This window comes from Chrysemys picta, chromosome 9, assembly GCF_011386835.1.
Source record: "Chrysemys picta bellii isolate R12L10 chromosome 9, ASM1138683v2, whole genome shotgun sequence".
Taxonomy (NCBI): Eukaryota; Metazoa; Chordata; order Testudines; family Emydidae; genus Chrysemys; species Chrysemys picta.
The window spans coordinates 25,319,291-25,332,135 of record NC_088799.1 but is presented as its reverse complement, the minus strand read 5'-3'; the positions used below and the strand labels follow the sequence as shown (position 1 = coordinate 25,332,135).

The 12,845-nt window shown below is 44.4% G+C and overlaps 1 protein-coding gene across 2 annotated transcripts in view; it reads right to left on the bottom strand.

The window, feature by feature from the left end:
* Nucleotides 1–9,171: 9,171 nt before the first annotated feature.
* The window catches only part of GPR149 (G protein-coupled receptor 149), a 46,708-nt gene continuing 43,034 nt past the window's right edge, over nucleotides 9,172–12,845 (bottom strand). The window contains exons 4-5 of one of the 2 annotated variants that reach the window (XM_065557869.1): nucleotides 12,644–12,742; nucleotides 9,172–11,726 (exon numbers count right to left, since the gene is read on the bottom strand). In XM_065557869.1, coding sequence (XP_065413941.1) covers nucleotides 11,658–11,726; nucleotides 12,644–12,742 — 168 coding nt within the window. In that variant the 3' untranslated portion in view covers nucleotides 9,172–11,657. Of the gene's footprint in view, nucleotides 12,743–12,845 lie in introns of both variants that reach the window. The other variant, XM_008165038.4, reaches the window with a different exon arrangement.

The following is a 12,845-nucleotide window of genomic DNA, read 5'->3' as shown; positions in this document are numbered from 1 at the left end:
CCGGTCAAAAGGGGACCTGAAGGGTGTCTGGTCAGAACTGACTGGACACCAAAAGTCCAGTTACTGCCTGCAGGGGTGCTGAAACGGGGGGTTGATGCCTGGAAATGCCATTGCCAGCCTGCCCCCTGCCTGGGGGTGGGTGTCATCAACCCATGCCATCCCCTTCTCAGTCGGAGTCCACCTCCTACCTGCATCTCGTGGGCAGGCAGGCTCCATGTTAGCTCCCAGTTCTGCAGGCGGCAGGTGACTCCCGAGGGCGAGGGGAGCAATCAAGCAACGGGGGGAGGGGCAGCAGGCAAGCGACGGGGCGCAGGGGGGAGTGAGCAGCCCAGGGGTTGGGGGCTGTAGTGTCTGGTTTTAAGAAATTTGAAAGTTGGCAGCCCTATTTGGGCCTCTTGGCTGAAGAGACTTTCGACTGTAAGTGAAGAAATTGCTTCTTTTGTTCTTGGGTCCTGCTGCATTCAGAGACACAGGACTTGGTACATTCTTTGTAAATAAACAAAACTGCATCAAGGAAATACCTGACTATCACCAATTTCTACTTCTAACTGGAACATCCTCAAGGCCCCAAACCTTGACTAGTTGCTCAAGTTGAAAAAGGGCAACAATATGTTTCTCAAATACTGCTTGAATTATAGCCACATCTTGCATTAACTTCTATGTGCATGTTTAAGCCTTTGGAAACCTATTTGTTTTTGTTTTTATATTTCTTTCACATCATTCAAGGAAAGGTCCTCAGGACCTGCTTAAATCAGAACTCACAGGTTCCAGTTTTTGAAGGAAAAGGAACAGAGAAATCACCTTTGATTTTAAGAAAAAAATAATTCTGTTTATGGGAGGCAAACAAAACTAGATTGTTTTTCACATGCAAGTATTCATCTGGCTTGTTATGATGTCAGCCAGAGATGTTCTCAGGTACTGATGCCAATTTTTTTTTATATCATAACCCTATAAATAAGGCTTGAATAAGGGAAGTCTTCTATTTCTCCGATGTTTTTAAACAATTGTTGGCAACCTCCAAGGCGCAATTAATTACTGCTGTCTCAAAGACTCATTAGACTTCTCAGTGAATATAAGGCCTGGTCTACACTTAAAAATTAGATTAACCTAGCTTCAAGCTTGGGGCTGTGAAAAATTTTGCACCCTGAGTGCTGTAGTTTGACGTCTGGTGTAGATAGGGCTAGGGCAACAGAATAATTCTTCCATAGACCTAGCCACCACGTCTCGGAGAGAAGGATTAACTACATTAATGGGAAAACCTTTCTGTCAACGTGGAAAGTGTCTACACCACAGCACTACAGCAGCACAGCTGCAGACTCATAGCAGTGCCGTTGTAGCATAGACATGCCCTAAGAGAGGACAACCTAACCCTCTTGGAAAGAGGTGAAGAGCTGGGACAAACAGGGTCTAAAGGGAGGAAACCTAGGTGTAGCCAGGCCAGGATAGGAGGTCAAGGTTGGGGTTTATGTCATGTTAGTTTGAATTTACTTTTCATTAATACAACTAAATCCATGGAAGGGTGATTTTTTGACTCTTTACAATGAATATGTTGACTGTATGGAGCTGAATGGGTACACCACCAGGTTAGACGGACTTACCTTATCTCCCCATCTGTTTCTGAAATAGATACCACAATGACAAATCAGGATGCCCAGAAAATAGAACCAAACTTCATTATGCTCAAAACACAGAAAATATTGATTAGTAGCTGAATTCATTTATATGAATAAATACCACGTAGATTTATATTTACAAGCCAGGCAAATATGATACTTAACCTCTCCATGTAAGCAGATGCGAGGGAAGAGTCACAGCAAATAATTTTAAAAAATCCAATTTTTCAGATTTCATCACCACCTTGCAGGAAGAATGGTCATGCAACTTCACTGGAGTTGCTCCCTTTGGTCCAGTATCTCTACATGATTATACCCTGGGTCATTTGGAATCAATCAGTATTGTTAGCACAAAAATCTGTCTAGTGGTTTCATGTCTGTTTCAACATGCACTAAGAGAACGTGGGCATTTCTGAGCGTTGCAGTGGCAATATCCCAGTCCTGGTTATAATAAGATCACTTGTAATACCACTCCATCAGCATGGTACTGCTATTCAGCCTTTATGCTCCTAGACCACTTAGCTCTTATTTTGCACTAATTTATTCCACCTCCACAGACAGTACTTAAGACCAGAAAATTCTCTACCACTTAAGGTCCTTTGTAGCTTTTGTAATTTCAATTAATCAAATGTGTTTCAGTGATAATTTGTATGTATCTAAGGGTAAGTTTATACTGCCAGCGAAGGTGTGATCATAGCACGGGTAGGCATACCTGCACTAACTTTAATTTAACTAAGGCAGGTAATAATAGCAGTGTGTACGTGGCAGCACAGACTTCAGCATGAGCTAGCAACCTCAGTATTTACCCAGGCTCCCTAGTGGGCTTCTCTGGAGTGGCTAGCTCACTCTGAATTTTGTGCTGCCGCATCTACAGCACTACTATTACCTGTGCTAGCTAGTTTAAAGCTAGCATGGGCATGCCTACTAGTGCTACAATCCCATCTTCATTTGCATTGTAGACATACCCTAAAGTTACCAAAGCATGAACTACCCAGAAGGCAACGCTGTATTATTGCCTAGGCCAACAAGGCCTAGGCCTAGGGCGGCAAATTTTCAGGGGCAGAAGCTCCCCTCCGCGCCCCGCCCCCCTGCTCCAGCTCACCTCCGCCTCCTCTGCAAATGCGCCGCGGCGTCCTGTTTCTCTCCCCTCCCAGCACTTGCGCCGCGAAACAACTGTTTCGCGGGGCAGGGAGGGAGGGGCGAGGAGGGGGAACGTCACGCGCAGGGGGAAGAGGCGGGGCCAGGGGCGGGGATTTGGGGAAGGGATCCAATAGGGGAAGGGAGGGGGCGGAGTTGGGGCGGGGACTTTGGGGAGGGGGTTGGAATGGGGGCCGGAAAAGGGCGGAGTTGGGGCGGGGCCAGGGCGGCAATTATTTCCCGGCCTAGGGGCGGCAAAATTATTAATCCGCCACTGCCAGGAAGGGTGAGGTCTAGTGGTTAGGGGAGTAGATTTGGGAATCCTAGGGTTACCATATTTTAAGTGTCCAAAAAGAGGACACTCCACGGGGCCCTGGCCCCGCCCCAACCCCACCCCAGCCCCGCCCCTTCCCGGCCCTGCCCCAACTCCGCCCCCTCCCCTGAACGCTTCGCCCCCCCGCCCCTCCCCCTGCCCTGCTTCCTGCGAACATTTGATTCGCGGGAAGCCTGAAGCAGGCAGGCAGCAGGCAAGCTGGGGCTGGGGCGGGAGGGCGCGGCCCAGTCTGGCCCCCCCGGCCGAGCGGCTCCCTCCGGTGGCCGGCCGGCCCAGGCCAAGAGGCTCTGGCCCCGGCGTCTCCCGCCCGGCTCGGCTCGGGCCCTGGGGCACCGGCCCCCAGCCCAGCACCGCCAGCCCCGGCCCGGCCCCCGGCCGAGCACCGCCGGCCCCCGGCCGAGCACCCCCTGCCCCGGCCCCCGGCCCCCGGCTGAGCACCACCGGCCCCAGCGGCTCCAGCCCCTGGCCGAGCACCGCCGGCCCCTCCCTCCCTATTTTCCCAGACATGTCTGGCTTTTGGGGATTTCCTCCCGGACGGGGATTTGAGGCCCAAAAAGCCGGACATGTCCGGGAAAATCTGGACGTATGGTAACCCTAGGAATCCTAGTTTATATTCTTTGGTCTGCCACAGATTCACTGGCCTAGATTCTCCACTGAATTCTTCTATTACATGAATGGCAGATATTTTTCATTATTAGCTGACATTTTAGATGAATATAGGCCCCACTTCAGCAAAGCATCTAAGTGCATGCTGGAAATCAATGGGAATTAAGCCCATACTGGAAATTGCTACATTTCAATCAGGTTTTTTAAAAAGTAGGATAATGCACATTTTTTAAAAAAGTAATGAAATAAAAATGCAAAGATTTTCAGTGTGGTTACAATTATTATAACACATACACATAAGTGGCATTTATAATCTGAATAAAATTAGACATTTCTTAGTATAATCTTAGTGAGTTGAAAAATTGCCATGCTTTTTCTAGCCCCTTTTTTTGGTTGCTGTTCATATTAATTTTGTGTTCAATTCAATAGGACATTATCTTGATGTAAAATAATGAACCATTACAGGATGGATTCTTGCACAGTAGCATATTCTAAAAAGATGAAAGATAATACATTCCTTTCAGTAGTTGAAAGTGAGAGGTAGAGCCCCATCAAATAAAGTGGCATTTGTAATGAAAAAATACTTAACCATTATAATGTGAAAAGACATAATTTTACATACAAGTCTATATAGTAGAACCTCAGAGTTATGAACATCTTAGGAATGGAGGTTGTTTGTAACTTTGAAATATTAATAACTCTGAACAAAATGTTATAGTTGTTCTTTCAAAAGTTTACAACTGAACATTGACTTAATACAGCTTTGAAACTTTACTATGCAGAAGAAAAATGCTGCTTTTAACCAGCTTAATTTAAATGAGACAAGCACAGAAACAGTTTCCTTGCCTTGTCAAATCTTTTTTTTTAATTTCCCCTTTTTTTAAGTATCAGAGAGGTAGCCGTGTTAGTCTGAATCTGTAAAAAGCAACAGAGGGTCCTGTGGCACCTTTGAGACTAACAGAAGTCTTGCATCTGAAGAAGTGAGGTTCTTACCCACGAAAGCATATGCTCCCAGTACTTCTGTTAGTCTCAAAGGTGCCACAGGACCCTCTGTCCCTTTTTTTAAGTACTTTATGTTTAACACCGTACTGTACTGTGTTTGCTTTTTTTAATCTCTGCTGCTGCCTGATGGTGTACTTCCAGTTCTAAATGAGGTGTGTGGTTCACTGGTCAGTTTGGAACTCTGGTGTTTGTAACTCTGAGGTTGTACTATAGTACAATGAAGATGCTAGCGCAGATGCTATTGAAAATGAGGAGGTATGACAATAAACGGCCTAACTGTACAATTACAATGAGTAATCCTTACTAATGCAAGTAGCAATGCAAGTAGTCAGTGGGACTACTTCTGTGAATAAAGATTATGTGTATAAGGATTATCCCTATAAGGATTTGAAATCCTTATTAGATTTTCTCAAAATCTACAAGAGTTATACATAGGTGTTGTAATTCATATGAAAAGCTTTCATTTCAGTCTGAGAAAGCAAAATTTAGTCTTCCTGCGAAAGTTGTCTAATGCCATAAAATACATTATGGCAGTGAAACAATACATAAACATGTACCCTCATCTTTGATTTCATTATATTGATAAATGTTGGGAAGTTCTAATGTGCTCCAGTTCTAGAAGTCACCCATTAACCCAAAACCTATAAACATAAAATATTTGCAGTTATCATTTCATTACCGATTTACAGGAAATTAATGTGAAATTCTAAAAATACCTTACATCATTATGACTGATAGCTTTAAAAAACCCAAACATATTCCCCTGAGCTAGGTCTTACAGGACCTGGTTCTGGTCTTACATGCATCAACTTTACCTTTGCTGTTAACTTACAGCTACTCCCGTTTTAGGCTGGTGTTGTTGGAGAAGAACCTGGCCCAATGGATATACTGTTTATCAGAAATTGCCCTGCATATTCTTTCCTCAGCTTGCAATGCAATGTGCTTTGCATTATTCAATAGTTAAAGTTACAAACAGATGCTCAGGTGCTAGACACACGTCATATTTTCCATGGGATTTTTTTTTCTGTTTCAACTTATTGGGCTTCTGTACAGAGACGGAGCTCTTCTCTTTGAAGTCACCTTCAAAAGGTCACTTTGACAACCATCCCTCTGCCCACAAATGTCAAGCTGTTGTTGAAACAAGCACGAAAGGTCAGCCGGAAAAAAAAATTCAAAGGGGAAAGGGATATGAATATTTTTTACTAGTTATTACAAGAGGTTTTTAAAAAACTTAAATCCAAATAGGTTTTTAGAAGTGATAAGTGAGCCCAGTTTACAGTGTTTACTAGGCCATGTCTATGCTATAATCTTTGGTCGATTCACGTGACATCGGCAGAAAGCCACCGCAGTTAGTATATATACCTTGGGTGAATGTATATTTGGCTCCTGACGTCAGTGCTGTGCATACTTCCTAGGAGTGCTTGTGTCAATGCACAAGTGTGGTCCACCATGGTAGATATCCCATTGTGAAACGCAGCACCGTCCAGCACACTGTCTTTTGGGAAGTTTTTGCACTACATGGTGAGGCAGAAATGAGTCATACTGGAGTGACTGGGAGCAAGGTGGTCAATTTCCCAGCATGCAACGGTCTCTATCCTATTATGTCATCTATATCCCATAATTTTCATGCTTTTTTTTTCAAAATCCCATGAACCTGAGAAGCCCTCTTCGCTGTCCGCCATCCCTGACAGAAGCATGGTGCCTGCAGAGCTCTCCACTATTGTAATAAGCATTGCAAGCACAGGTCGCATGATCCTCTGGTATTTGCAGAGCCATAAGAAGAACTGACTCAGTGAGTAATGTGATCATTTCTTGGAGGACAGATTGCTGTGGGACATAGGGGGAACCAAGTAAGGGTCACCAGCAACCACACACTGCACCATAGTAACTCTAACTCAGGAACCAATCCATGGAACAAACCTCAATGCCAACTCTGCCCACATATCTACACCAGATCCAGACTAACACGGCTACCCCTCTAATACTTGCCTACTCCTTGCTTCCCTGCTCATGAAGCTGTACACCGACCACCTTGACATCCCCAAGGAAAGATTCAGCTACTAGTTCAGCAGGTGCAGAATGACAGTTGAATGTGCTTTTGGTTGATAGAAGGGACGCTAGCATGGTTTACTCACAAGATTGGATCTCACTGAAAAAAACTCCATTCTAATGGTTATAGCTGACTGCTGTGTCCTGCGTAATATATTTGAAGCAATGGGGAAAAGTTGCTGCTGGGGTGGCTCTCCCAGGTCAGTGTATGTGAAGCTGTGGTTGTCCTTAATGTCCCCTGGGATGTGGCAGGGGAAGGGATGCGGCCCCTGATGGCATGTGGAATGTTGGGTGGGATGGAGGGAGATGCTATGCTGGAGTTCTCTATGGATTGCCAAGGGAGGCGAGTCCATGATTGTAGAACCTGCAGGTCCACAAGTATCTGCGGCATCTATATTTGCTGCCGGAGAAGCCCCCTTATGCCCTGGTGCATCTCCCTCTCCTTTTTCTGCTGGGACTCCTGGGGCTCTCTCCTGTCCCCTCTTTCCCTCTCCAGGCTGTCTGCAGTGTTCACCCTCCAGACCCATTTCTCACGGTCTGATGCAGCACTGGCTTGCACAGTTTCATTGAACATGTCACCCCCAGTCTTCTTCTTTCTCTTTCCTCCCTCCTTCCCCCCGGCTCAGGCATTCCGCAGTGTAGAGGGGTACCACCTAAGGCTGCAATGGAAGCGGCTGCAGATAAAACACAGAGGTACCACTGATGGTATAGACCCAATGGAAAGCAAAAGTTAAGATTCAGAACTCTCTTCCCTTGCTCCCCTAAAGCATAAACAAGACATGCCTATTGACACTTCTGCTTCAGAGTGCTCGTGCACAGCGCCACTCACAGAACCAGCCACGGTGAGTGTTCCGGTTGGGGTAATGACAAGGGAATTGCTCAGTTGCATGAAATGGCACTGAATCCTGGCACTGTTTTCCACAGGCGGTGGTGATTTTAGCTGATCTCTCACTCCGGAGGGTGACAAAAGAACAGAGAGCACAGCTGCTGCTCACATTCCAAAGCCATCCGGACCCATGTGTTGTTAGCCCATTTATTGCAATGATGAAGTTATCGCTGACTGGCATGGGAAAGTGTCCTACCACAGAGGAAGAAATATGGTTGCCATCCCTAAAAACCTGAGGGAGAGGATTGCAGAGTAATGAAAGGCTCATTGTGATCTCTCAGGAGGATTCCAGGGACAATTCTGTGCACATAAACAAAATGCTCTACATGACCTCCCCTGCCTAACTCTACAGAGGCATGAAAAGTGGATAACTCCACCTCTCGTTATACTGCTACCTTTTCTAATATGAGTAAATTAATGAAAAGTCAGCTGTGTCCTGTTGAGTTGGGGGAGATGGGGTACCATCAGTACATACATCATTGTAATGGGAAATACCATTACACAATTACCTGAGGTTCCGTCTCCTGCATCAGGCTCACCCATGCTTGACTGTCAGGACTGACTAGACTGCAGTAAAGTCTCAAACAGGTCCTGGTTCACAGCACAGCGGGACCTCCCAGTCATATGTCTCCTATCCTCCTCCTCTTACTCCTCCACCTCATCCTCACTGCTCATGCCAGGGGCCTGTGACTTGGGCTTCTCAGAGGTATCCATGGTGGTCTGTGGGGTGGTGGTGGGGCCTATGCCACATCTGGCATGCAGCTCTTTGTAAAAAGCGGCAGGTCTGCAGCTTGCCACTGGATTAACTGTTCGCTTCCTTGGCTTCTGCTATGCTTGTTGCAGTTCCTTTGCTTTCATGCGGCACTGCTGCTGGTCCTAGTCGTACCCCTTCTCCTGCCCCCCCTGTGCCATCTGCTCATAGATGTCCACATTTCTACAGCTAGTCTGTCGCTGTGCCTGCACAGCTGCTTCTCTCCACAGGCCCAGAAGATCCAATAGCTCCTGTCTGCTCCAAGCCAGAGCCCAGAGCGCATTTGGAGCATGTGGTCAGCTGGACAGTTGCACAGAACAATGGAGACCTGCTATGTGTGCTTGCCAGGCTGGAGAAAGGCATTTCAAAAATTCACAGGGCTTTAAAGGAGAGGGAGGAACTTTCCGTGTCCGTGACCTTCTAAGCAGTGGAGTTCACAACTGTGACCAGAGCGGTCAGTGTTGGGCATCGTAGGGCAGCTGCTGGAGACTTTTAGGGTCGACATAAGTAACACAGTGTCTGCACTTATACTGTGTCAACCTCACTACATCAACCATGGCTCAGTGCTGCTCAGGGAGGTGATGTTATTGTGTCACTGTAACAGGGAACCTATATCAGTGGCAGACAAATTAAGTGTAGACACATGCACAACGAGATCTATGCAAGGCCGCTTACAGCAACCTAACTTTGTAGTGTAGACCGGTCCTAATAGATGAACCAGGAGAAAATGAAGCACGTTTTCTGGAGCACTTTGCAAATGGCTCGTATCTGTTGAATAATTAAGACATGGGTGTTCACACTGTTTCAAATGTTTAATTGTAGCAACTGTTTTAAAACAAAACATAAAATAGACATTTAATACATTAGCAGATTATTTTACAGAATCATCATTAAAGAAAACATATTTATTATAGACCAGTAAGACAGTACTTTACAATTAGGTCAAGTTGAGGGCTGCATCTAGATTGCATTTTAATCCCTCCTAAATACAATCAGATGTTAACACACCATCAGTTAATATTCTTCCTACACACAATACTAATCTCTCTTGGGGAGGGGTGGAGGAGGAGGTGAAAACCAACCAATCAACAAAGAAGACTCCAAGGCAATGATGGATTAATCCTTTTTGATGCCCTCGGGGAACAAATGTTGCCCCTCTAGCCCACTCCCCCATAGGTATGTTGCCTCAATCGGGGTGCTACCTAGGGTATCGGTGCTGAATTTAGCAAATAAACAAAACTTTAAAATATATCCAGGAACACGTAAATCAGATGGCATCCAGTGGGCAATAGCAAAACATACCAACAAGTCAAAGCAAAAGGAAAGTGGAGCCACTTTAAGAGGACTCCATCTGTATATTGCTTTTCAATCTTGGCCACTAGATTTCACCCTTCATTTCCTGTTGTCCTGGGCTTGAGGTAATGTGGCCCATAGATTAATATATCGCTGCTCTGAGGAAAGCACTTGCTTAAACTTAGTTGGGATTTTTTTCCTGCGCTGAACAAGGCTGTGAGAAAAGTTGCCACCTCATTTTTGAGCCAAGCATTCCAGTTTTAAAGAGTGCCAAGTCTTCTTGCTAGGACAAAAGACTTGTATCTAGCAAGATGTTTACAATCCTTTGATCTGGTGCTTTAGACTGGAATTCAACTGAGAAGGGCTTATCAGATCAAGCTTTGCTCCTACACTGCCTTCTACCTGCTTTCTGTAGAAGACAGCAGAAAGCAGTAACTTCAGAAATAGCAGGGTGCCTATTTACGATATGTTGAAAAAATATAGTTAAATATTTTTTTATGGAATAGATCTTAGAATAGATTTTTCTTAACGATATAGTTTCTAGTTAAATCTGAAATGCAGAAGCAGCTGTAGTGTTACCACCCTCAATTTCAGTGTAGAAGGGTGGCACATTAAACCACAACTCCTAGCACAGCATGATCCATCTCCATCTTAGCAACCTCCAGTCTCTGGGCCCCATTCTCCTCAGATTTACACCAGTGTAACCCCAGTGATTTCGATGGAATTGAGAGGGGAACCAGGTAATTTGTGTTCACACCTCCATATTGAGGATCAACTGCAAAGAAAAATAAAGTCAGCCCGTGTTTTGTTTTGCTTCTTTGTGGTCTCTAAAGAAGGTCTGAAAGGGTTTCTGCTTATTTCTCCCCATCTTTTAGAAATTCAGGCCTTTTCTAGACTTCTCTCCTGGAAAACGTGGGATCATTATAGCTCTACAAGGGATTAGGGCATCACATATACCATGAAAATGAAAGCTGATTGAGAAGGAATGTGATTTTTGTTTAAAACTCTTAATTTTGTTCATCCCTATTTAACTCAAATGCCTGACAAATAGTTGGAAGAAAAGGGCTTGATGCATCATTTTGCTACAGTCCTTTTGCTAGACTGATACAAAGGGGTCAAAGAACAAGTGTAATCCCTCCCTTCTGGCTCTACCAGCTCGGCAGCAGGCTCCTTCCTCCCATAGCCCTGCGGGTATTCTCAGGCAGGCTGTGGAAGAGAGAGATAACAGATCCCTTGAAGGAGGATGTGTGGCTGGGACAGACCTGCACCTCAGCCATAGTGTGACCCTGCAATGACATGTAGAGGCTATTGCAATAAAGTTAGGGTCACTCTCAGGGTTGTACCTTGGGTTGCACCATCCCTGGCAGCCTCTGAAGAGGTGGAGTGCACCTCACCTACACTTTCTATGCTAGTGCTTGCATGAGGATGACTCTGGCCTTGATAACCTTTAAAGATGAAAGCAGCTGCATTTTATGCAAATTAAGCATGATGGTGTTGTTCCTCACATGTAGCCAACATGACCCTTGTTTGGATCAAGTATGGACACCCTGTAAGGTTGGAAAGCTTCTTTTCCTTACCTGGGAAGAGAAGGTGGGGGCAGGAAGCGGGTTCCTTAGATTCCACGGGATAAGTAAACTGAACATTGATACACATGTACAAAGGAATGTTGAGCAATTAGAACTTTGTTGAAATACATGTTACCATATTTACAGAATGTGCATGCTTACATTTCAGCTACCCAGATTCAAAGTTGATATTATAATGGTTAGTTACTTATGTGGTACATAGGAATTGTGTACATAACAGTGGAAACTTAAAGCACTTAAGCCTCTTTTATCCTGTATTTAACCAAATCCTGTATTCATCTTCTGGCTTTAGCTATTTTTTTCTGATAAATACTTCAGGCACAAGACATCAGTCATAGCAGAATTGTGACAGAAGGCCAAAATAAGTTAATCTTTCCTTGGATGGGAATGGTTTGATCATTCAGTTTTCACAGGTTTCCATGGGTAGATTGCCCAGTGCCAACAAGCAACCAAAGCAGCTTCTAAGCTTCTATTCAGAAAAGATTTTAGAAATTATAGTAACAAAAAACAAAAGCTAAAACACAACCACCACCAGTGTTGCAATTCTCTAATCAATATTATAAAAGCAATTAACTATTTGATGTTTTCCCATCCATACATTTTTAAAAACCCGCTTATTGGTATAGTCCAATGGTTCTCAACCTAATTACCATTGTGGGCCATGTACACAGCTCCTTGTTATGTGGGCTGCATCCACACAATGCACCTGTATGGCCCTGAGGATGTCACATGTGCCGCAGCTGTGTGTTGATTTGGCTGCAAGCGGCCCATGGATCGCATGTTGAGAACCACTGGTATAGCCAAACAAAATAAAATTACATGTTACAGAAGAGAAAAGTCATTGTGTTTGATAGATCAGTTGAATCAGAGGAGGAGTGTCAGTCAAATCAGATTTACTACTCTAAGTGTCTTTTAATTGCTTTTGCCATCTTCTTCCCTTTTTCTGTATGCTTTATTTAACAATTGTATTTCTTCCTGATAACCATCTCTCTCCATATGCTGCTTTTTACTATTCCGCCTATGAGCTTCTACAGTATCTGGAATTGATATGTTAATATCGCTGTCAGGATTGTTTGATGGTATAAAGAGAGAGTAGGAAGCAGTTTCTCCTAAATCGCATGAAACAAACCTGTTTTCTTTCCGTGAATAACGCAAGGACGGGGATCTGACCTGGGTAGAGGACTGGCTGATATTACTGATGATTGATACAGTATCCATGGCCTCTTCATTGTCGCAAATTTCAAGAACTTCTAAATGAATTTTAACATTTGTGTCTGCAAATGTAGTAGGAGAATCCTCAGGGTTTGGCTCATGACCAACACTCTTTGATCGATACACTTCAATTTTCTTTGATGTGGGTGTTATTTTTTGCCCTTCAGTGCTTACCTCGTAGGTAGATAAAGAGAGTGTTTTTCCCGTGGGTGCATGGAGAGATACAGTCCCTTGAAATGCACATAAAGGAATAGCTAAGGCCCCACCTGAGCGCTGGAAAGAAACAGAATTGCCATTATTTAATGTTCATTTCCGAAGTCAGAATCCATTATAATAAGCCAATTATGCCTAGTTTATTAGCTTGCTTTCACTACTG